We start from the raw sequence: 24,335 nt of genomic DNA, 5'->3' as shown, positions 1-24,335 counted from the left end.
AACCCCAAATAGCTCACATGTTTACAACTAAAACCTAAATAGAGTAAAACCTAAATCCATCTAACACTGGGACTGAAAGTTCATTTTTGACCTTGGAAACAGTTTTGGGACTTTTCATTCATGTTGGCTTAAAAATTGAGATTGAAATGATCATTTGATATCACTGAATGAGAACAGAACAGATACTACATTGATCTTGTGAGATTGTATCATCAGCTGCTGTTTACAAGGTCAAGTATGAATATCAACATAGATGAGAAGTCCTTGAAGCGCTCAGAAGAGTGGAAGTTTGAATATCTAACATTCCATGACAACAGATCTTGGGATACGATTGAAAACTCCACAAAAGCTACTACATGGACCTTGTCGTGAGATTATTTTGTCAACAATCATAATTTCATAACTCAACTTGACCTATCTTTCAGACATTATAGTGACCCTCTACTAGCATGCAAAAGGTGTCCATAAGCAGGTTTAGATAAAACTGAAATGTAAAAATCATTGCACCATTGAGAATGCAGTGAAAATGAATTATAGGACATTTCAGACATGTAAAGTTCAACAACCACCTAATGTATCCTACGTTTTAGGAGAACATCACACATCTAAATGTCCTGGATGGCATGAAATATGGAGGGTGATGTCAGTCTGTCTGTTGGTCCAGACTGAAATATCTCAATAACGATTGATTGCCATGAAATTTTATACAGACATTCATGGTCCCAAGACGATATATTGTGTATATCCTAATGACTTTTGTGATCCTCTGACTTTTTCCTTAGCGCCACCATAAAGTTCACATTCTTGTTGTGAAACATTGAATGGATTACCTTGACATTTACTACAGATATTCAAGGTCCCTGGAGGACAAATTCATATGACATCAGTGACTCTCTCACTTTTCATTTAGTGTCATCATCAAGCCCAAAACTTTGGTTTATGACCAAATACCTGCAAAACTAATTAACCTGAGCTGCACTTTGTCTAATTAGCAAATGTTAGCAAGCTCATGATCTTAAGTAAGATGTTGAACCAGGGAAATATTACCTGCAAAACATCAATGTTTTAGCATTGTGAGCATTCTGTCAGGCATATTATTATTGATGGTTATTACTGAATTAGACCTGTATCATTATCAACATCATGTAAGCACTAGCAATATTCAGTCCTTTAATAATCTAATATTTTTTCATTTTTAAAATACCTTTCTTCTCTAGTAGGATATCATTATATTATCTCTATGTGGATTAACATACAGTATACTTGTATAGGTTTACTGAAATATTTGATGATTCATCACAGTTAAATCAGATGGGGGGAAATGTTTGGTATTGATCCTGACATGCATTTTAAGGCTATGACTGATAACTGAATATGACAATGACATAACTTTAGCAAAGTGCATCTGAACACGAGTAAAAAGCATCCCTAACTTGCCCGAAGGTGGAAAAAGTGACACTGATTAAATCTAATACCCGAGCGGTGACATCACTCCCCCCGATCAGAGGAGGCTGCGTCCGGATTGGACGGCGGCCGCAGCCAATCAGAGAGCACACACATGGGAAGAGTTTAAAAAAGATTCAGAAAAGTGTCGGAAAGTTGCCCAAACGCCTCACCAGCAGGTCCGAGCACGACTACGAAGAATAAAAGGAGATACCCACGGATTTGTTCGGGACTTTTTCTGTGTGCTTCCCCTGCCCCGGACAGAGAGCTGAAACCTGCTGCTCCATTTTTAAAGCTCCCTCTGCTCTCACTGTAAATAGACAAAAACAACAGAATGTCAACACATTTCAGGAGCGGCCCGGCCTTCGGACTGTCTGCAGAGGTCAAGAGTAAGGTAGGTTTACCTTTTTCACATTATTATGAAGTTTGTTTAGAATATAGGCACGTTGTGGGTGGAGCAAGTGGGGTCAGGGGTCCACTAAGGGTCGATGAGGGGGGCCCCAGCATGACGAAGGATACTGTAATCCCTCTAGTAATCCCACTGTGACTGAATATTTTTATTATTTCATTATTCCTTCAAACAGAATCCTATAAAGTGGGTTTTGGGTCAAATGGTTGATAGATATTTGGGCCCTTGGTATGGAGAAAATATGAGATGTTGGTGGATGAAACCTTGGTAAAGAACATGTTGGCCTTTGCTGCATCATAGATAAGAAAGAACACAAAAATGTACCCGAAAATGTGATAAGTCTTATCTTACAGCAGATGTCTTTATGTGCACCTTAATTGGATCCAGTTTTGATTCCAGGTTGTGTGCTTGGGAAACAGCTCTGGTGACACACTCCTGCCTTTTGATAATAGATCACACAGTGAGGGAGGTGATTGTTTTGGAGCTGAAAGTAGGTCTTAGTGGCCAAATAATTTGAGTGATTATGGAGGGGTCAGGGCATTATTAGTCTGTGAGAGTGCAGCACAATGGTGAGGAAGTTTGAATTGTACTGCATATGCTCCATTATTCTTCTGTTATCGCTTCATCGATCTATTCGGCATTAAGAAACCAGACTAAAAGATTTGTATCACAAACAGTAAAGTGACGGCTTGTTGTAAAAAATGAATCGAATGAGTCAATATGTATATGAAGGTTATTTTAATATTTAAGTAAAGCTTGATTTGCAAAACTAAAAGAACATGACAAAGATTATTATGAATCAAAAGGTAGTTTGTGAGTTTTTAGTGAAAAAGGGCAACATGGGGTCAGTGGTGGACTTACATTAAGTACCACAATGTATAAATACTCCATTACAAGTAATAGGCCTGCATTCAAAATCCTACTTCAATAAAAATAAGTCTTTTTAAGTAAAAAGGAGTATTACTAGCAAAATATACTTAAAATATCAATGTTAAAGTACTCAATACATCAGAGTTGGCACCTGTCAGTGTTACATTATTGTATATTATAATATTGTATGATTATTATTGATGCATTAAACATATAAGCTGCATTAAGATGATGTCAGGAGTCTAGTTGGAGCTAATCTTAACTATCTCATACACTGTTGGTATTTTAATCTATAAAATGTATCAAGATCTCATTAGATGATGATACATTTGTGTGTAAAATATTCATCTGTAAAGTAATTTAAAGGAGTAAAAAGTACAATATTTCCCTATGAAACATAGCAAAGTAGTAGTAATAAGTAGCATATAATAGAAAGAGTCAAATTAAGTAGAAATACAGTACCAGTCAAACGTTTGGACACACCTTCCCATCCCCTTGAATGAGAAAGTGTGCCCAAACTTTTGACTGGTACTGTACCGCAAATTTGGACTAAAGTACAGTTACATTCCACTACTGAATGGCAGTCTGTATGTTGGGATGAGTCAGAGCTGCTGACAGTCTGTGTTCAGGATGAGAAAGGTCAGCCTGTGACTATTCCAACACCCAGATCATCGTCATCATTGTCCTGGAGGGAAGTCGCCTCCTCCCTGAATAGTGCCATCTCTCATCAGTGCTTTAATCTCACACAGAGGTGCACTGCATTGCTGTTATTCATCGTCAGCAGGGTCACAGTCAGCAATGGCGGTTTGAGATTTTGGCACTATAGTCTGGCAGTTGCTTCGCTGTCATCTCTCTATTTTGGTTAGTGGATTATGTTCACAAAGTCAGACAATGTAAGCTGGGAAGGGGGGCGGGGGGGGGAGTCAAAGTTTCCAGGTAACAAACAGCTGAGTAGGAGGTGTTCATGGGTCATGCAGGGATGGTGAGTTCCAGCAGCATGACATCAGGGAGGAGCAGAGATGCAGCAGAGAGACTGACAGGTACATCAGCATAATCTAATGGCCTTTTAAGGAATGACCGGGCTCTGACTTGGAACTTGAGAAAGTGTCCTTATTCTAAACAGTTTACATCGGAGTCAAGAACGACAAAACACTGTCCTGAAAGAAACCAGTTGGACAGGAGTGCGTCTGATAGATGGCAGAGACAAAGCCGTGCCAGCAGCTCACACAGGGGATCTATTTTACACTGCAGGAGAAAAAAATCATGTCACTGAAGCTTTTTCTATTTAATGTTTGTTTATCTATCAAAAACGTTTTTTTCATTTAACAAAAAAAGGCAAACATTTCTAAACATGAGCAGCTGTACAAGAACGTTGTCTAAATAAAACACAGTCTAACATTTCATAAATTGTAATTTGAATCAGGAACTGTCTGAACAGTCCCTGATTCAAGATTAAAAATTTACCAGACATCAATTTTTAATTTAACCAGACATTCAGTGCTGGCTTTCGGTAGGCTGCTTGCAGTGGTGGAAAAGTACATTTACTCAAATACTGTACTTAAATGCAATTTTGAAGTACTTGCACTTGGCTATTTCTGTTTTATACTACATGATACATCTACACTAATATTGTTCTTTTTACTCGATTACATTTGGCCTATTTGACAGCTGTAGTTACTTGTTATTTGTCTAATCAAGATTGAACATAAACACATATGAAAAGCTTATAAAATACAACACAATGTTAAAGATTAAACCATAGATTCCCTACATGTGTGTCTTGTGACCAAAGCAGTGTCTTGTTTGGGCCCCTTGTAGCGTTTCAAAGAGTTGTTAGCATTTCCATAAAAGAGTGATTTTTCCCACCAAACTTGTCAGATGATTTCATGTGAATAATTGTTGGAGGCCAAAGAGGTAAAGTTATCCAAGATCTTACAAAAATATAAATCTAAAATAATTGAAAAAAGTCCAAATTTGTGCCGTTGAACTTTCTTCTTCTTCTTCTTTCCTCCCACTTTAATCATCTCACAACTCCACAGATTTATATTGTGACCCTTTGAAGGGGGCGCGACCCCCAGGTTGACAACCACTAAGCTCACCTACCAAACATGTACTGCACATAAAGTAGTTAAAATACTGTTGTCCATCATGTACCACAGCATGATGCTGCTTATGCATTGATGCATCAGTCATATATAAAGTCATAGATAATCACTTATCAGTCAAGGCCCATTTTTCTGCTGAACAGGTACTTTTGTTTTTGATACTTTATGTACATTTTGCTGATAATACTTATATATTTTAAGTGGCATTTTAAATGCAGGACTTTTGCTTGTAATGGCGTGTTTTTAAGCTGATGTGCTAGTACTGAAGTACATCAATACCTAAGTAAAGATCTAGATTAGAGAAGAGTACTTCTTCCACAACTGGCTTCTTGGCACATTTCTGGCATCACCTACACCATAGTCCATCAATCAAGTGTCATAAAACAACATCACAAAAATTCTCATATGTTGTTTCTTATATGTTTTTATGCTTTTTCTCTTCATGTGATTCATGTTTGTGAATCTAAAATGTCTTTAAAAGCTCAGAAAAAACAACCAGTTCTGCTTTCCTGAGCTCTACAATGAAAAGAACAACACAACAAAATCAAACTCTGAGCTGAAGTACCTCGACTGGAAGCAGGACCTGTCGATCTTGGCCTGCCTTTATCAGACGTGGTTTGCCTGAATAGTCAACTCACTGTAAAAGGGCAGATTCTGGAAAACCCAGAGGGAGAGAGAGAGCGAGAGAAAGAGAGAAATATGAGCCTGGCCAATGGGAGAAGCAGAGCAGGACAGTCGAGGGAGAGGGAGGAGTGTTTGGGAAAGCTGTTTCTCCCAAGTTTGGTGTGATGGACTGGAAGCTACGCTATCCCTGCTGCTTTGAAATACTTGTTTGTGTTGGCTGCTGATCCCAGACTGTGAAGACTTATCTGCAGAACATTCAGGAAAAGGGGACAAGGGGGTGTGTGTATGTGTGTGAGTGTGTGCGTGTGTGCAAGGGGGGGGAACAGCCTTAAACCCCATGCCAGAATTCAAAGTATTAGGGCGATGTGTTTGTGCCAATAAGGAAATACATGGAGAGACGCGAAGGAGGCCAGTATGTTTCTTCATGCAGGAATGTCCACAGGCCTTTTTCATTTTCTTTTTTCCTCCTGTTATTTTTATACCCCTCATCTCAAAGTATTTTTTTATTATACAGTAAGACTTTCAAAGACAGTACAGTTATGGCATGCCATCCCTTATGAGAGAGGTTATTTTAGTCATTGAAAACCTGAAATTAGGCATGAAAGAAACATTGTATTAAACTGAAGTAGAAAAACATTTCCTCGTGTGTGTGCGTGCATGTACCTTAGTAAGATTTGAGTATTGTATATACAGTATTTTAAGTGACATTCTACTACTTTTTTTTCCATCCCACAGAGAATTTCACTGTATTTTTCCCACTGAGAGTTTTAAGGGTAACACTTTACATAATACGGGTCTGTAATTTCTGAATAATTTCCTTGGAAGTTTCATAAAAAGAAAGAACTATGTCATTTGACCATAATAGAGTTCATTTTCACTTGGTACACTTCCAATGATTTCATTGCAATTAACTGCTAGTGTAATCTGTTTTTGTCAGTGCACAACAGGTCAGCTGAATATGCAAAAATGTGAAAATTGAAAGTTTTTCTGTTAATAATGAATCATAAATGAATATTTACCTTGGTTTAAATGGAGCTTTTCTTTCAAAGGAAATTCCTAATTAGTTCACAATTGCACAGTTTTTGCCAGGAAAGCTTTTGGAAATGATTGGAAATTACGTACCGGCAAAATACACATTATCATCCAAAGCTAAATTTTAATAATCTCAAATGGAATTCATATTCCGCTGGATAATATTTGACACTAGCTCAGCGAGTCGTTTGGTGCATACATTAATACTTTTTGTTCTTTCACAAGAGCTACAAGGGGATATTGTGCATCTGTTTTCTATGTGTCAGCACCACAGGATGTATTATACTGACCCTGGTTCTTTTTTTGTCCTTCTGGTGAAATTCAATAGAAGCACTAAAGGCTTGACAGTAGAGAGTGGGCTTTATCGTGGGATAGTTTGAGTTAAAATTAGTCTGTAACAAAACAGATTAATTAGCAAAAGTCAGATGTTATGTTTGACCTTTGACCTCTGCTCCACCCTCAGCTTGCAGGGAAGTATGACCCCCATAAGGAGGAGGAGCTGAGGCTGTGGATTCAGGATGTGACTGGCAAGAGGATCGGGGATAACTTCATGGAGGGTCTGAAGAATGGAGTCCTGTTGTGCGAGTGAGTGGAGGTGGAGGATTTCTGTCAACACACACTGAAGCACAGAAACTTTATCATATTAATATCTGGACTATGATGAAGGTGATTGAAATTTTTGTTTAATACCAATTGTGTTTCTTTCTCCTTTATAGACTCATTAACGTTCTTCAGCCAGGTTCTGTGAGAAAGATCAACAACTCCAGTCAAAACTGGCACCAGGTAATGCACCAGCTCCATGGAAAGAACTACGCCTTATTTGTCCTGCTAGTCTCAAAGTCAGGGTCATTTTCCAGAGCATGTGGAACTTGGTTAGTCTGTCGTATTGGCATTGACAACACAGAGCTTATTTACATTCCATAAAGTTGCTGCCATATCTAATGAATCAAATGAAAGCATGGCTTCATTAGCTTTTTACAGGTCTGAACAAAGCAAACAGTGCTTTTAAGGGTTTATTGAAGATCTTTCCAAAAAATCTTTCCAAAAAATGCATAGGTCATCAGAAAAATCAGCCGCTTTTGTTAATGTTAACTGTAAAGCTTCATAATTTTGCATCAAATAATTCTTTGAATCATACAGAAGAATTATTCTACATTTGTCATTTTTATTTTAAATTTTTTACACATTTTAAAAGAAATTAGTCATACAAACTACCTGTTCCTGCTGTGATTATTGCACACTGGTGCATTGCATTTTACACAATTGTTTACTTGATGGTCACTTTTACTTTTGTCAGATTCTATGTCTAACCCATCACTGACTCCTCGTCCAGTGTCTCTGAGACCATTTCAACTGTATATGTAGCAAACATGTCAACACTGCATATAAAGAAATGCAAAAATAATTGAATGTATTTAATGGCACATTAATATATACATGCAGTATATATGATGATAAACTAATGAACAGTATACCATCAATCAGTGAACAAATAGGTTTATTAAAGGTATAACTATCATGAAATCATCAAACTAGCAAATATATCAAGATTCAACTGTATCTCTCTAAAATATGCTACTTAGTAACTAAGCTAAGTGGCTAAGCTACAAAGCTACTTAGTTATGTGACGTCAATACACCCACAACAACTCCAGTAATGTTAGTTAGCTAAAAAGTATGCTAAGGTGACTGTAACAGCAGCTGCTCTTTAATATAATTGTAAATGTGTTAACAGTATGCAAAACAGCTCAATTTAGTGAAATAAAAATATAGATAATACTTCATGTATTAAATGTAAAATGCTCTTTCTGTGTAAAGTGATGTAGTAAATATACTGTCTATACCTGACAGACATAACTGATCAGCATGAAATGAAAGAAATGCATACAGGTCATCACTTACAGTGAGTTGCGTATGATACAAAAACTTTAAAGGTACATAAAAAAATTAATGGGAGGATAACAAAAAAAAAGATTTTTGAGGAATACCTGGAATATATTTTGGTAATGTGCTAAAATATTTTTGTCTCAAAAATTTTGGAAAGATTTAGACTTTCTTGACTCACCTATGCATGTCAGACTTAAACACTGTCGCTGTGAAACTGTAAAACATTATGGAGGCAATGCACAGATAGAATACAGGTCTTTATATATCAATACCAATCAATGAATTTCTTTGAAAGTATTAGCATCCCAATTATTCTTTCAGGTGTCCACACAAAACTCTAATGACATCAGCAGATAGAAACAGCTGATTCTGTTGCAACCAATAATTCTCACATGTGAAACACGAGGAAACAAATCACGCTGTATGCAACAGGCCAAATATATACTCCTCGCAACTGATTCCATTTTCCATTCTGTCCGCTTTCTTTCTTCTTCAGCTGGAAAACATCGGGAATTTTGTCCGCGCAATCACAGAGTACGGCCTGAAGCCGCATGACATCTTCGAGGCCAACGATCTGTTTGAGAATGTCAACCACACTCAGGTCCAGTGCACACTCATCGCTCTGGCTGGAATGGTGAGCACAACTATACAAACACATGATGTTACTGTGACATCTGTTGTAGGAAAGTTTAATGTTTGAGCTTTACTCACCACTGATTACTACTCAAACATCAGATGCAATTAATAAAAACTGGAGTAACTGTTAGGGAGATTTAAGCTACAGACACCAATCACTGCAAGCAATGGCTGTACATAAGTATATTGTGATATTTATATAGGTATTCTGCGTATATGTTGCAGTATAACATTAGTCAAGGTATCAGCCTATCTATGTGAGTGCTTTGTGTTCCATGGACTAAGACTACAATGTGGCAACAGTAGTAGAATAAATAATAAAAACAATATGGGTATGAAATACACTCTTATTACCACCATTTTCCTTTCTGTCTCTGCCATTTCTCTCTCCAAGGCCAAGTCCAAAGGTTTCCACTCCAAGTACGACTTAGGAGTGAAGTACGCTGAGAAACAGCAGCGCCGCTTTGCTCCAGAGAAGCTCAGGGAGGGACGTAACATCATAGGCCTGCAGGTCAGAACAGCACATCTAAACCTGTAATCTACTTTATGACCATGCCTGCATGAAGCATTGTGTCCAGAGGAGTTCTGCTGGTTTAAGACACCTCCCAGTAGGTTGTTGTTGTGCCCCCTGCTGGACTTATGCTGAATGAATCTCTACAGAAACATCTTTTCTCGAATCTTCTCACAGCTGCCCTGCTTTGACATATGACGGATCTAGAGACAAAGATATACATGTGTGGATGTAGGGATGATTCATGTAGAGCAGAATGATAGCAGATTAACAGGAAATTAGGCACAATAGGTGTGATCTTAAATTTGTATTAATTCTGCAAATGCTCACTTTGTTTTGCTGTGTCTCTAGATGGGCACCAACAAGCTTGCCAGCCAAAAGGGCATGACCTCTTACGGCACAAGACGCCATCTGTATGATTCCAAGATAGGCATGGACAACCCATTGGACCAGTCTACTATCAGCTTACAGATGGGTACCAACAAGGGAGCCAGCCAGGTGAGGAGAGACTTGCACTTTACATGATGTCTGTATTCATCCATTTTACACTTTGACCTAGAATAAATTTCAGACTTAAAGGTTCATCACATATTTTCACATTTTCATTTTGTATGAAAAATTGAGATTTAATTATTATAATTGTAAGGCTGGTGTTACTCTGTACTTGCATATTGTCAACAGATCCCTTAAAAAGACAAAAAACAGTAATACATTAGTCTGTCTTTGGGCCATAAGCCCATTGGTTCTTACTGAAGATGTAACTCTTTTTCCCTGTTTCCTAAAACAGTTTGGCATTGCAGTTTTTAGCAAAACTTACTAAAACAGGAGTAAGTAGTAAATTTGTTGGGGACTATATTCAGTTTCAGATACATTCAGTGCTCTACCACAGTGATTCCCCACGATGTGTACTTGTACCCCAGTGGGTAGCCTACTTCTGCATTTGCCAGGGGGTACATTTCCTCAACTAATTTGAAAAAATAGAAATTATGATTTTAAAAAACATATCCACATACTGAGGCAGCTGAAACATCTGAAAACTATGGCAACACTCAATCACATGCACTCTCAGTCACAACACATAACTGTTAATAAGAAAGCAGAGAAGATGGCTGTAAGTAATGACTAAACAGATGAAACAGTTAGCTTAAAGTAATGATAAATGGTGAAACAGCTGTAAGTAGCAGGTAAATGGTGAAATGGCTCAAACTAATGGATAACTGGTTGAACTTTCAACCATTTATATTACTTTTAGCTAACTATCAATGGTTAGCTAAAGGTAATGGATAATTATTTTAGCAAACTATAAATTGTTGAAATGTCTAGCTTCTCCAAGTGGTAGCACAAATGCCAACCTAAACATTGACAGTTCAATTATATGAAAAAAATGTTGTAACAAGATCCACTTTTATATAATTCATAAATAACTACTGTGCCCATATTTATCATAATGATGGAACATGTCAGCTAGTGCAACAGTGTGGCTCATTATGTGTTCTTGTTGCTCCACAGCACAGAGCTGTATCAGGTTTTTGATACGAGTTGTTAGTTGGATCTATTTAGTCTTTTCATGGGATTTATTGACAACAACAATAATAATAATAATAATGATAATAATAATATATAATATGCCTTATTCTTTAATGTGAATTCTATATATATAAATACATTAGTAGTCACTGTCTGTTCAAGAAGTTTTGAAAGTATTACATTACAGAATGTTTTTTCAAGAAGCCTTCATCTTGCTTTCTTTCGGCCAGACTGGTATGACCGCTCCTGGAACTAGGAGGCACATCTTTGACAAGAAGCTGGAGCTGGAGAACTGTGACACCTCCACCATCTCTCTGCAGATGGGCACTAACAAAGTGGCCTCCCAGCAGGGCATGACCACCTACGGCCTGCCCCGCCAGGTCTATGACAACAAGTACTGCACCAACCCCACCGAGGCCTACTACAACAACGGGAGTGAGGTTGAGTTTGACGGCTACAACCAGTACTCTGACTAAGAAAACCACAGACAGCCTCACCCCCCTCCTTCCTCTTTGCTTAACTTCAGACAACCAACCGCAACTGTCTTTATGACAAGCAAAACTCCTAGACTGTTATTTAACACTGACTCTTGTCATTGCCGTCTTCATTCCCCGTCTTTTTCTAAACATATTTGTACTAAGAATTGTTTGTCTTTCCATGGGTAAAAGAAAAAAAGTGTTTACCTTACATCAAAAATTTCATGCTGTGGCCAACGTCTGTATCTCAGCAAAGATGTGTTTGCTCGAATGAATTTTATTACTGCTAAAAATACCCAAACACCCAGAAGCTGAGATTTTTGACCTTTGCTATTTATAGATTTTTTTTCTTCTTTTTATACTTGCATTGTAATTAGAGATGTGTAACTGTTTATACCCCTCGCCTCACTTCCTGACCTTTTCAATCCACTTTGAACACTGACGGAGCAGAATTTGAGAGTTCCTTGAAAGGAAACAAGTGAGCGTGTTGGTGCTATTGAACTTTGACCCAGTTTGGAGCAGTCCACGTCCACATTGGAGCTCTGCAAACTCTTAGGATGCCATTCTGCAGGATGACACAGAAGACCTGACTGACGATGCACACATTGCTTTGTTTTGTGAGCACCTGCGCTGACAAATAGTCATGTTCATGAGCCTGCCAAATTACCCATGACGCCTTTTACCAGCGCTAATTAACATGGCTTATGTGCATTGAGTAGAGGGGTAAAAGTAGAGGGGTCTTTCAGACATGGTATAAAGTTTAAAGAAGCAAATGTAGGTGTTGTGATATTGGGTGTTAAGACACCATTTGAAATTATGGTAAACTTAGTCACCGGTGGTTTTTGTACTGCAAGTGAGTCCTGTTATTTCTGCTTCCATCCTTTTGTAAAAGGTCTTCTACAGTGAACTTTGGCTTTAGTGCTGTTGCTTCGTTTGCACTTTAACTGGCTTCACCTTGTATCAAAAGAGCCATGTGCAATGTGAATCATGCTACATATAGATTCCCCTTTAAAAAATCTGCATCATACTGTTGTAACCCACCGAATGTCTTGAATGTAATGTTATTGTAAGATTAGAAGTGCCACTAGCTGTTACATGATTCAACATTAAAAGGCAGAAATGTACATTTACAAAGTTATAAGCAGAAGAGGCTCGGTCCCCAGTGTTACAACATTCAGATTGGCTTTGAATTATGAAATGAGGTGCAGACTGTCAGAATTTGTTGTTGATGTGCTAAATGAGCTAACAGATTTGAGCTCTTTAACTGTTAATTGCCATTTAACAAAGACATTGGCAGCCATGATTTGTAGTAGAGTGCCATCTAGTGTTGTAAGACCTTTACAGTGGGGAGAAAAGCACACGTACATTTACTGTATTTTCAATCCATCAAAGGTCTAAACATTGCTTTTATTCAATCAAATGTGCGAATGTAGATTTTTTACAGTGCATTCACTTATCATCATTACCACTCTGTGAGATCCAGAATGGCAATAATGTTGAGTAACATTTCACCTTTAATGTGTTGGCTGTGTTTCAACATTGTTCATACTATTCATCTTTGCTAACCTCTTGATTTTTTTCCCTATATGCCTTTCACTAAACATGACATTTGTGCAATAAAAACACTTAAAAAATACAGTTCTGATTTACTGTCATTACCTCAAAATACACAGGACGTGAAATTACACAAAAGTAGTGTAAATAGAAATTACATGATTGTGATTTTTAAAAAGAAAATAATAAAATCTAGCAGTACAAATATATAGTGGTCCAAAAAACAAAAGGCAGTTCAAAAAAAATGTCAACCTACAAAAAAGTTTTCAGTGCATTAGTGAGTGACAGGGTTGAAATATAAAAAAAATGAATTATCATATCATCCATAAAACACAAAGAATACCGATAGAAGACATGGAATGTTTTACGCTGGTGGAAATATCAGATTACATTTTTTACTTAACTATGTGACAGTTTGGTCCAAAAAACAGAAAATTATGATCTAATAATAAAAAAACACAGTGAGCTAATCACTGACATAAGACATGAAAACATTGAGAACTGATACAGGCAGGTTTGGACTCTGGAGTCAAAACGACATTGGCAGTGCTCTGGTCCAGCCAGAGGAACGTGTCATGCTCAGCAAGCCACACTGTAGCAAAACTAAACTTAGCACGTCACAAACTTACAGGAAAAACAATGTTCCAACTGTTTGGGAAATTTTGCTACATTGTGCTGACTGAACAGGAACCAATTCACCGGACCAATTGAAGGGGTGAAATGTGGATGAGGTTAGAGAGAAGGAGGCTCACAGGGGAAACATGACTACTGATTGGCTGCCTCACAGGCGTCGATCCAATCACTGTAAACATCCACTGCCTCGGACAGATCTGATGAAACAAAGGTTAAGGAATGTTCAAAATGCACACAGACAAGAGACACACACAATCCTCTGATTTCTTCTTTTAATAATCTAAAGTGTTTTTACATTTTTCATCTGCATGTGCACCCAGAACTGCATTATAGTAGGGCTGCAACTAATATTAACTGAAATCATCAATGTTTGAACCATAAACTATTAGAAACAGTGAAAAATGCACATCACAATATCCTTGAGCCCAAGGTGAAATTATCAGGTGTCTTGTTTTGTCCAACCACCAGTTCAATATTCAAAAATAATTCAAATTTTCACATTTGAGACCCTGGAACTATCTAATGTCTGTTATATTTGCTTGACAAATTAATTAAATGATTCATCTATTTTCAAAATAGTTGCTTATTAATTTTAACTAATGAGTTTATAGGGTAATTGTTGCAGCTCTAGATTAAAGTACACACAGTCACTCATTGCATACCTAAGCATGATTGTTTTTAAGGCTGCAACTAATGATTATTTTCACTGCTGATCAATCTGTGGATTATTTTCTTGATTAACTGATTAGTTGTTAGGTCTATAAAATGTCAGAAAATGTTGAAAAATGTCAATCAGTGTTTCCCAAAGCCCAATGTGACGTCCTTAAATATCTTGTTTTGTCCCCACTAACAGTCCATGATACAAAGATATTCAGTTTACTGTCATAGAAGACTAAAGAAACAAGAAAATACTCACATTTGAGAAACTGGAATCAGAGAATTTTGACTTTTTTTCTTAAAAAATGACACAAAACAATTAATCGATTATCAAAATAGTTGGCAATTGATTTCATAGTTGGCAACTAATCGATTGATTTACTAATTGTTGCAGCACTAATTCTTTTATTTCAATTTAGTGTAGTAGTTCATGAGAAAATAGTGAAAATAATCAAAAAATGCCCCATCTTGCAATATTAAGAAATGTATTATAAAATGCCTGAATGAAAAAACAAAACAAAAAAACAAAATCACATGTTCTTCTGCTCATGCCCCAACCTAGTTTGATGGAAATCTGTTCACAAGACTTTGAGATATCCAGGTGAACACGACCCAAGAAGAAAAAACAAAACAAAACACAATAACTGAAAGTATTTGGTCTAACATGATGGTGCCATCTGTAGTTGCTTAAAAGGATACAGGTTATAGGAGTCTGGAACTCCTCCAAGCAAACGCTGCATGATATAATTCCTGTGTTGCGGGTTCGTTCCCTGAAAAACAGTTATTTTAGTCATATTGTTCATAATGCGTTTAGTTGTATTTCTAAGGCATTGCGATGTCACACTGAGCTGAACTTACATTTTGACGTCGCAGGACTTCTCGTGGTTACAAAACGGGCACGTGAACTGGGTGTCCAGGTTACCCGTCATTTTTTTCTTGGGAGGTGGCTTTCTTTTGGACTTTCTGCGCCCCATTTGTGATGTTGTATCTCTGCAGAAATTAAACAAACAATTGAATATTAACTTTTTTTTTTCCCTTTTTCCATCAGCTCATCATTTCCAGACACTTTCATGTTGACAGTTTTACAAAGAGATGCCAAAGTAACGTGCATGTGTATGTGTACTGATGAATGACTGGTATTTCACTGAGCCACTGTAGCAGTCACTTTATCTACTTTGCTGCCATATTTTTCCTATTAAACAAATCATTAGATGTCTATGGTATGGTATGTATAGATATTAAACAATAATAAACACATCATCCTCCATCAGTGATGGCTTGATTTAAAACACTGTTTACCTGGCTAAAAGGCAGGTAAAATCATAACATGCTCCTGTGATAACATCATACCTTTAACCTCATGGATATTAATTAACGTTAACTTCAATGTACAATGTCATAGAAAAATCTCAATTCTGTTTTATTACAGCCTCATTTTCTGTAGTACTGCTGCCTGTAGCTGAAATTTCTTCCAAACAGCTCACCTAACGCCACACAGGATCAGAAAAAGACTCCACAAAGAGACAAAAAAGCCTCCGCTAACGTTACTCACCAGCAAGCTAACTCGCTAACAACTGCTAGTATCTCGCTCAATTCTACCTGAGGTAAAAAAATATTTTAAAAATGATTTTAAACATATAATGCAATGTGTCGTTCGTGTTTCATCTGTACTGGGTTGCAGTATTTTGCATTTCTGTTGTCTTACCAGAGGGATGTATTTAACAGAGGATGCTCTCTGAATGCAGCTGGATCCGGATGCAGCGTTTCTACGGGACCGCTTCTGATTGGTTAGTTGGGAAATTGGTCCGATTTATGATTGGCTCAAAAGTGAAGACTGACAGCCTGTGTATCCAATACAGTGTCGGATCTTGTTGAACTCCCTCCTCCAGAGAGAGACGTTAAAGCATGACTTTAAATCATTAGATAGATAGATAGATAGATAGATAGATAGATAGATAGATAGATAGATAGATAGATAGATAGATAGATAGATAGAAAAAGGCCCATACATAAAAAGACAGTTGCAAGATGAGTTTTAAGTTTTGTTTTTTAAAGTGGTACGCAAGGTGCACTCTCTTCTAACTGAAGACCCTTTTAAGCCATCCAATCACTAATTTCTGCTGACAGGGCTCAGATAATCAGGGACAGCAGAGATATATTTGACATACTAGTTGGTCAGCAATATCATTCATTTTTGTGTCCATAAAGGATAATAGTACAACTCAGGCTGGATAGCACCAAGTGGACGCTGGATGAAGCACTTGCCAAAAGATCATTCAGTCTGAATCACCACCTCTGTTATTGTGGTATTCTGTATTGGCAGGCAAGTTCCCAACCAGCACTTTGCTTCAGAAAGGTTTGATTTAATATATGAAAATCCCATTTGGGATTTGGGAATGCACTGGCAGCTGTAATTTAACCAGAAAAATCTAAATCCTCTAAGGATTACCCAGCTGAGGTAGTAGAGTCTGTTGTTTGCTGCATTAACGTGAACTGATAAATTCTCATTATCAACAGCCACATGAATTGGTGATAATTCAATGCAAGTTATTAGAGATGTTTCCACACCTGGCCCAGCCCAAACAAGATGACCCACCACATCCAAAGCTCATAATTCAGTAGGGTTGCTCAGAGGCCAACCCACTCATGGGTACACCATTGATCCCATATCATTTCACTAAGCTGTTCAGGCAGCAGTGTGCTGAGAAATGTCAGTTTGCTGCTGAGGATCCCACTGTTACAAGGATTCTCCCAAACAATGATGAAAAGTCACATCAACTGCAGTTAAAAGTGCAGTCAAAAAAAAGAATAAGTCTGTGTATATATGTGAGGATCCTGCTGTGTCACAGAGACACAGAAATAGATGAAAAATAGATCAAAGAGGAGTGTCAGTGTTTCACAGGGTGGTTCTATCAAAGACTTTTATGGGATACAACTTCTGAGGTTAAAAATAAAGATAAATCGGGGCTTCCTGTGACAGACATAACTGCAACATGTCTATTTTGAGTCCAGAGAAAGATCTCTGGGACATCCTTCTCTCTCTCTCTCTATCTCTCTCTCTATGCTTCCTCTTATTAATGTCAGCTATCCAAAAAAGGTAATAATATAAAATGAAATAAAAGTCTAATAAAAATAGCTGATTCTACCACACCATATATGATACTACCATACAGTGTGGAAAAAACAAAGGATTCTGTAAGTTCAAAACTACTAAGGACAAGCTAGAAGAGGAAAATCAAGGTTTGAGAGGGTAAAAACAGATTTGAGGTCACTGTACTCGAGTATTTCTGTTCATTCTTATACTTTTCTTTGTTTCAAAGGGAAATTTTACAACTACATCTATCTGATATGTAGTCACAGGCTACTATGAAGAACAAGATACATGCAAACCACATAAGCTCATAAAATATGTTGTACTGTTAAGACAAGTTAGCCAGCTCTGTATAGAGACTGACTGTATACCATCTGGACATGCAACATTAACATTTCATTTATAATATTTGTATTACTTTTAGCTCTTTCTGTTTTCTTTCTCATGATACATTTTTATATACTGGTATTATATTTTCCACCATAACTATCTTTTGAACTTAATTTGCACCACTTTTAAACCAATGACAATCTTCTCTATCTCTATCTTCAGACCTGCTAGCTCTTCCTATATTTCAGTCAATAAGAATAGATATAAATAAATCAAGTATAAATATAAATAAATAGGTATAAATGGACAAATAGGTATCTTATTGTCAGTGGTGGAAAGTAACCAAGTACATTTACTCATGTACTGTATTTAAGTACAAATTTGAGATACTTTACATGAGTGTTTCCATTTTACACTGTTTTATTTTTCTACTCCACTAAATTTATGTGACAGCTGTAATGAAGCCTACTAGTTGCCTTCCAGATCAAGATTCTAAATTTAAAAAAAACATACAAGTTTACAAATTACACTGCATTGTTAAAGAATAAACAAGGGGTTCCCAACATTTTTAGTTTGTGAGCCCTTACCAAAAAGCAGTGTAGGGGCACCTCGTCATGTTTCAGATGTCTATGAGTTGTTGAGCAGCTCCAACAAAGAGATGTTTCCCCCCTAAACTTCTCAAATGATTTCATTTAAACAGCGGTTTGAGGCCAGAACAGGTAAAGTCATCCAATATTTCACAAAGATTAGAGAACAGTAGGCAAAATCACTACAAATATATGTAGAAGTTAAAAAAAAAAAAAAATCCTACCATTGTCTTTTAACCATGTCACAACCCCTCAGATTTATCTTGTGACCCTACAGAGTGAGCTGGGTACGATGTATGTAGGTTTAGCTACATCTTGATCAACTACAACAGCAAAATTTACACATTATTGCATCAGTTATAACACTTTAATAATGTGATATATGAAAATACATCATTCACAGGGGCCATTTGTCTGCTGAAACAGTAATTTTACTTTTGATACTTTAAGTACATTTTGCTAAAAAATACTTTGGACTTTCATTGAGTAGGATTTTGGATGCAGGACTTTTACTAGTAATGGAGTATCTTTTTACACTGGTACTTTTACTTATGGCTCTGTAAAGTACTCCTTCCACCATTGCTCATCATACAGCCACAGCGTATAACAGTGTCATACCTTAAATGTGTTACAACACATTTTATAGTGTGAGAGATACAACTTCAGCAGCAGTCATTACTCTGTGAAATGAGATGAGAAATTTACTCAAATTCACACAAAAACATGATAAGGGAATTAAATTCAATCAGAAGTTTGTACCTTAAAAAGCCAAAATAATGCATTTAATATATCATCAATCAATTTATATAATATATTTCAGAATGGAAAAAAAAGTTGCTGTTCATCTAAAGATCACACATGAGTCACGGAGAAACACATTTGGGAAAGAAAATTACAACCAATAAAGTGACTGTGACAAGAAACATCAAATGAATAGATGAACAGATGAAAGTAGTACATGTTGTAAATATTATTTTCAAAGAATCCCATTGGTCCGTCTCTCCTCGAGGGGCGGGGCGTGTGGACATAACAATGTGACAGAGGAAGCGTCTCTGCTGAACTGTGGATCAGATCATACTGACGTTAATCAATTAGTATTTTGCTCTCCAAAATTCTTCAAGGAAGTGGAAGCGCAGGTAAGTTTTCGTAAGGTACAGTTAGTATTTGTTCTTCTCTTGGAGGAATACAGCTCGAAGACAGCAACGCTGCTCAGATAAAACTTGTGTAACTCTCCTTTAGCTCACAGGCTAAAGCTGGTTAGCTTGTCAAGCCCAGGCTAAAAAATAAGTCTCACCTGCAGTAGACAGAGCTCAGGTTTCACTGCTTCTCTGTCGTGTATTTACCTTTATCACTCCGTTTTCATAAGTTGTCGCCTTAGGGATGATTTAATAGGTTATAGTTGTCAGTGACGTCTGAAATATATTATATGCGCTCTGCCTCTGCACCCTTATCTCATTCTTATCAGGACTGCTGCACATATGGAGCACCAGGCTGAACAGATACAAGACTTTATCTCTCTTGCCCTGTTCTTTAACGCTAATGTGCGTTAATTTCATGAAAATTGCCTGTAAACATAACTTTTAACTGTATTTTACTTCTGCTTAACATCTCAGAGAACCCAGCTGTAAAACATGGTTAAATTAAATGGATTATCAGTCCTCTATATCTGTGATTGGTACTGTTTACACAGCTCTACCTCATGCAATCTCAAATACACTCACTTGCCAGTTTATTATGTACACCCAGATACAAACTAACACAGCATAATAAACAGCCCTGCAATAAATCCTTCATGAAGGTTCTAATGTTCAGTTTTTATTTAATCATTTTATAGAGGTGTTGATTTATTTTATGGTCATTTATTGTAATTTATGACATTTTGGAAAACAAAGGGAATATACAGTACCAGTGAAAAGTTTGGACACACTTTTTCATTCAAGAGAATGGGAAGGTATTCATGCTTATATTAACCTATAACACACAATTTAATGTAATAACAATGCGTTATGGTCATTTCCACCATTTGTCACCTTCATTAGATGACAAAGTGATGGGTCACCACTTCATTACTTTTATACATATTGGGTTTTAATAAGGACAAAAAAAAGAAAAGAATGTTTAAAGGAGAAAAAGATTGATTTTGAAGTTATTATTATTTTTAATTATACAACAATGTCAACAAAACACATGTATACTAACTGTGTATATCCTGTATGTCTGTTTGTAGTTTGCAGAGTGACACCATGGTAACAGAAGGGGATCCCACAGACCTGGTCAAAGTGTTACACCTCTTGGTGCTCTCTTTCACCTGGGGCATGCAGGTCTGGGTCTCCTTTATTGCAGGTATGAGGTGCACAAGATGAGCCATCATGGTTGGAAATATGCCTTCCTGTTTCAACACTGTATTTGATCTCTGACCCCTTTTCTTGATCCTGATGTCTGTGCCTGCAGGTTTTGCCTTGGTGTGGCAGGTAACTCTGCACACCTTTGGTCTGGTGCAGAGTAAACTATTCCCTGTATACTTCTATTGTCTGCTGGGCAGCAACTTTGTCAGCCTGGCTGTGTATGCTGTGTATCACCCCAGAGAGCTGCTGGACTCGCATGAAAGTGTGCAGGTCAAACGTCACATTTACATATACAGTAACTGTAGCTGTTGTTAGAGTAACACTCTACACAAGTCTTATACACATATAAGACTTGGAAAGACAGATCTTTTTACTCAAAGTAAATGATCATCATGTTGTCTTCCAGTAAGGTTTCTTCTCTTCTTCTGCAGATGGCTCTGTACTTTGTGGCATTGATCATGGCAGGTCTCAACGCCCAGTGGTTCGGCCCAGCAGCCACTGAGGTGATGTTCCAGATGAGGGAGGTGGAGAAGGAGCATGGCCTGGGGGACCAGATTGGCTTGGGCAGCCAGAAAGAGGGTTACACCAAGCTCAAAGAGCAGGACCCCAAGTACAGAGCCTACAAGAGCACGTTTGGCCGCTACCACGGGTTGTCCAACCTCTGCAACCTGATTGGGTTCATCTGCACTACAACTAATTTGATCTACACAGCTCTGAATTTATCCACCATTTAGAGAAGATTAGGTTTCAAGATTCAATTCATGAAAAATATCTTGCAGTCCATTTCTGATACAGCATACTACTCTACGGCCAGCATACTGTACATGGACTTGAGTTGAAAATGCCCACGAATAAGTGAAAGTGATATTATGTAAGTTTAATTACAAAAAAATTTGCATCACTTTTGTAAGCACTGATGGAGCTTCAGCTGTCTCAAGTGTCCTTATGAGTAAGCCCCCCCACCCCCCAAAAATATTGCTCTTCACTTTTATCTGGCTGTCAACAAAAACCTCAGGTCCCGTATGGGCAGTTTACTTGTATCCCCAGCAGGGGGCATTGTTTGGGCATATATTCAGGTATATTCAGAGACAGGTTTGTTGATCCATTGCTGAGCACAGCATAGCATACTGCATTTCATTTGTAAAATGTCATGTTTAAGTTTAACTGCTGGACACAAGATATCTCCTACTTCAATGAAAAGTCCATTTGTGTAATTTGCATACTGGACTATGATCGGCTTCCAACCTAGTTGTCACAAAATCAACTTGAGACTGAGATTTAAGGTGAGCACAGAGAAGCTTTCCCCCTTCAGAAGATGAGTGTAAAAACAGCCTTTTTGTGTCAAACTCTACACATACATCATTCTGCACAGTGAAGCTCAAACATCCAACTGAAGGAACAAGAAGAAAAACACATTTTTGAGTGGAGGGGGACTTTAAATTTGTCAACACTGTTGAATTAACACTGTGAATGGAAAATTAAACAGCATGCTTTTCATATTCTTACATGTACAACCAGTGTTGTTTTTTCATATTTGATACTATAGGTCTCTCTTTTTTGTTTTGTTTTTTCTACTCATGCAAAGAAAGAAAGAAACTCTCTGTTAAACCTAATAGATTCACACTGATGTGGATGAGTGATCCCAGACCCAACAGACGGTGCCTGGATTTGAAATCGGCAGGTTTTTAATGTAATTACCAGTGACGCACATCAGATTTTGAGAGCACCAGCCTTGAACGCAGAGAAGAGCTTTGCTGGCAAGCTAGAGGCCCTATTACAGTTACAACATCAGCACTAATGGATTATAATGGACTCATTTCAATATAAAAAGCAGGGACTGAAAGTAAAAGGATGTTTTCCCAAACGTAATTTATGTAGGCCTTTTTTAAGATGTTTCCTCCATCTGTGATCATGAATTCAGTAATCATTTAATGAGGTTTGTTTTTATTTTTTTTTGCTTTCTAGCTAATAAAATATGCTCTGGTATAAACACATAAAACGACCTCCAAACACAGTTTGTTTTATCAGGCTGACATTGTGTTAATGTGCCTTGATGTCCATTTAGATATTGTACAAGGAAGTTAGTCCAAGTGTCTCGAGGAAGGAGACCAAAAACCTGCTCTGAACCTCTCAGGGAATGCACTGGGTCTATAGCTGTCTCGTTAGATTGCCCGCTACAGCAACATGAGGAAATAAATCTTGTTTCACCAAAGAACAAGTTTATCTACTCATCTCTGCATGGCATGACTTACAGAAGCAAGAAGAAGTTTCAAGTGAAATTACTCATACAGCTTGAGAAATGACAGGACTGTAAGAATAACTTCAAAAATGATATAACAATGTACATTATTTGGATTAGTAGAATATGGACATAAGGACCATGAAGAGAATGTTAACTGTTTAAAAATTCCTCAGCTATGGGTGTGCAAAGTAAAACATGAGGAAGTAGGGAAACAAAAGGAAGTGTTGAAGACTTGCACCAGACAAGTTCCACCATCCTCCCTCATTCCTGACCCACACAAGGAAATGAATTTGTGTCTATTTGTGTGCAAGAAAGAGATTCACTGCAGTCTGAACTTAGACTGCTGCCAGTTCAGGGCTTATTATTTGGAACTCTAGAGATACTGCAGAGCAGCCCTGCAGTAATATGTTGTGTTGAATTAATTATGAGCCAGAGTCTCAGGCAGCTTTATTCAATCATCTCTAATGTGGAAATGTGGACCTAATTTGCAATTGTCTGATCTAAGTGATGGATATGCACCTATACAGTATAAAAACACTGAGACCAAAGAAGGATGTGCAATTTATCAAAGGATTAGGCTGCTCAGTTTGATACAAGCACTAACACACAGAGACAAACACAACTCTGGTAGTGATAATGTACCTCGTATTAAAAAAACAAACAAACTACCAAAGCACATAATGAAACCAAGAGTGAGCACTGAAGACCATGCACTATGAGTGCCACACCTATAAGAGACTGTAAAGGTATTTGACTATGATGTAACATGAGAGAAAAATACCATAATTCACAGTTGAATGACATCTATACTTTAAAGTAGCAACAGAGTCTTTGTAGGAATATTATAAAAGAGAAAAATAACATGTACACTTTTCCCTCCTGACACCGACTCTGATACTTCTGATCCCAAATTCAAAATCTGTAAAGCTCACTGTGGGGAACTTATTGCGATTATCTTCATGTAAGGTAACATGAGACCATTTTTGTGGTGCTAAAAACTGAGTTACCAGTCTGCTGTGACTAATGAATGTATGACATTGACATTGACAAAGATAAAAACTGGATTGTTGAATCCCTAACATACACAACACAATACACAACTTAAAGTCCTAATAAGCAAAGCTGGATTCCATGTGGGGTCTGCATTGAAATTAGTTTGTGGTAATAAAATTTACTGAATTTTATTGGCACGATATACTTAGGTTAAACTGAAATGATAAGAGCCTCAAGGTGGCTCCTGCATTCTTAATCATTATGTGCTGGACCATTTCTTGGCTGGACACAGTCACTTCCTGGAGTCTTCACCGTGAGACTCCAGAAAGTTACTACACCCAGTAATGTATAATTTTTACACATTGCCTTTTTACAAATTAAGAA

General features: G+C 37.4%; 3 protein-coding genes across 4 annotated transcripts; 2 read left to right on the top strand and 1 right to left on the bottom strand.

Annotated features, from left to right (window-relative positions):
- The first annotated feature begins 1,587 nt into the window (after positions 1-1,587).
- cnn1b (calponin 1, basic, smooth muscle, b) lies at positions 1,588-13,157 on the top strand. The gene is made up of 7 exons (XM_044331455.1): positions 1,588-1,837; positions 6,947-7,068; positions 7,200-7,266; positions 8,866-9,003; positions 9,400-9,516; positions 9,868-10,014; positions 11,274-13,157. The coding sequence occupies exons 1-7, from the start codon at positions 1,778-1,780 to the stop codon at positions 11,517-11,519; spliced, it is 897 nt and encodes a 298-aa protein (XP_044187390.1). The 5' UTR covers positions 1,588-1,777; the 3' UTR covers positions 11,520-13,157.
- On the bottom strand, positions 12,908-16,159 carry elof1 (elongation factor 1). 2 transcript variants are annotated; one of them, XM_044331464.1, is made up of 4 exons: positions 16,069-16,159; positions 15,222-15,353; positions 15,063-15,133; positions 12,908-13,903 (listed from the first exon to the last, which is right to left on the bottom strand). In XM_044331464.1, the coding sequence occupies exons 2-4, from the start codon at positions 15,335-15,337 to the stop codon at positions 13,839-13,841; spliced, it is 252 nt and encodes an 83-aa protein (XP_044187399.1). In that variant the 5' UTR covers positions 15,338-15,353; positions 16,069-16,159; the 3' UTR covers positions 12,908-13,838. The 2 variants fall into 2 exon arrangements, with proteins under 2 accessions (XP_044187399.1, XP_044187400.1); XM_044331465.1 differs by lacking the exon at positions 16,069-16,159 and adding an exon at positions 15,916-16,014.
- Positions 16,160-19,376: 3,217 nt separating this feature from the next.
- tmem205 (transmembrane protein 205) lies at positions 19,377-22,218 on the top strand. The gene is made up of 4 exons (XM_044331462.1): positions 19,377-19,507; positions 20,599-20,714; positions 20,823-20,986; positions 21,148-22,218. Exons 2-4 carry the CDS (start codon positions 20,615-20,617, stop codon positions 21,448-21,450), a joined length of 567 nt encoding a protein of 188 aa, XP_044187397.1. The 5' UTR covers positions 19,377-19,507; positions 20,599-20,614; the 3' UTR covers positions 21,451-22,218.
- Positions 22,219-24,335: the final 2,117 nt, after the last annotated feature.

The sequence above is a fragment of the Thunnus albacares genome, chromosome 17 (assembly GCF_914725855.1).
Source record: "Thunnus albacares chromosome 17, fThuAlb1.1, whole genome shotgun sequence".
Classification (NCBI taxonomy): Eukaryota; Metazoa; Chordata; class Actinopteri; order Scombriformes; family Scombridae; genus Thunnus; species Thunnus albacares.
This window is presented reverse-complemented; position numbering and strand designations above follow the sequence as displayed.

What these genes read in the sequence shown, in the direction of transcription:
- cnn1b (XM_044331455.1), top strand. Translation starts at nt 1,778, where the DNA reads ATGTCAACACATTTCAGGAGCGGCCCGGCCTTCGGACTGTCTGCAGAG. An exon ending in CTGCAGAGGTCAAGAGTAAG is followed by an intron (nt 1,838 to 6,946) that starts GTAGGTTTACCT and finishes CTCCACCCTCAG; the next exon opens with CTTGCAGGGAAGTATGACCC. An exon ending in CCAGTCAAAACTGGCACCAG is followed by an intron (nt 7,267 to 8,865) that starts GTAATGCACCAG and finishes TTTCTTCTTCAG; the next exon opens with CTGGAAAACATCGGGAATTT.
- elof1 (XM_044331464.1), bottom strand. Translation starts at nt 15,337, where the DNA reads ATGGGGCGCAGAAAGTCCAAAAGAAAGCCACCTCCCAAGAAAAAAATG. An exon ending in AAGTCCTGCGACGTCAAAAT is followed by an intron (nt 15,134 to 15,221) that starts GTAAGTTCAGCT and finishes ACTGTTTTTCAG; the next exon opens with GGAACGAACCCGCAACACAG. An exon ending in GTTCCAGACTCCTATAACCT is followed by an intron (nt 13,904 to 15,062) that starts GTATCCTTTTAA and finishes TTGTTTCATCAG; the next exon opens with ATCTGTCCGAGGCAGTGGAT.
- tmem205 (XM_044331462.1), top strand. Translation starts at nt 20,615, where the DNA reads ATGGTAACAGAAGGGGATCCCACAGACCTGGTCAAAGTGTTACACCTC. An exon ending in CTGGGTCTCCTTTATTGCAG is followed by an intron (nt 20,715 to 20,822) that starts GTATGAGGTGCA and finishes CTGTGCCTGCAG; the next exon opens with GTTTTGCCTTGGTGTGGCAG. An exon ending in ACTCGCATGAAAGTGTGCAG is followed by an intron (nt 20,987 to 21,147) that starts GTCAAACGTCAC and finishes CTTCTTCTGCAG; the next exon opens with ATGGCTCTGTACTTTGTGGC.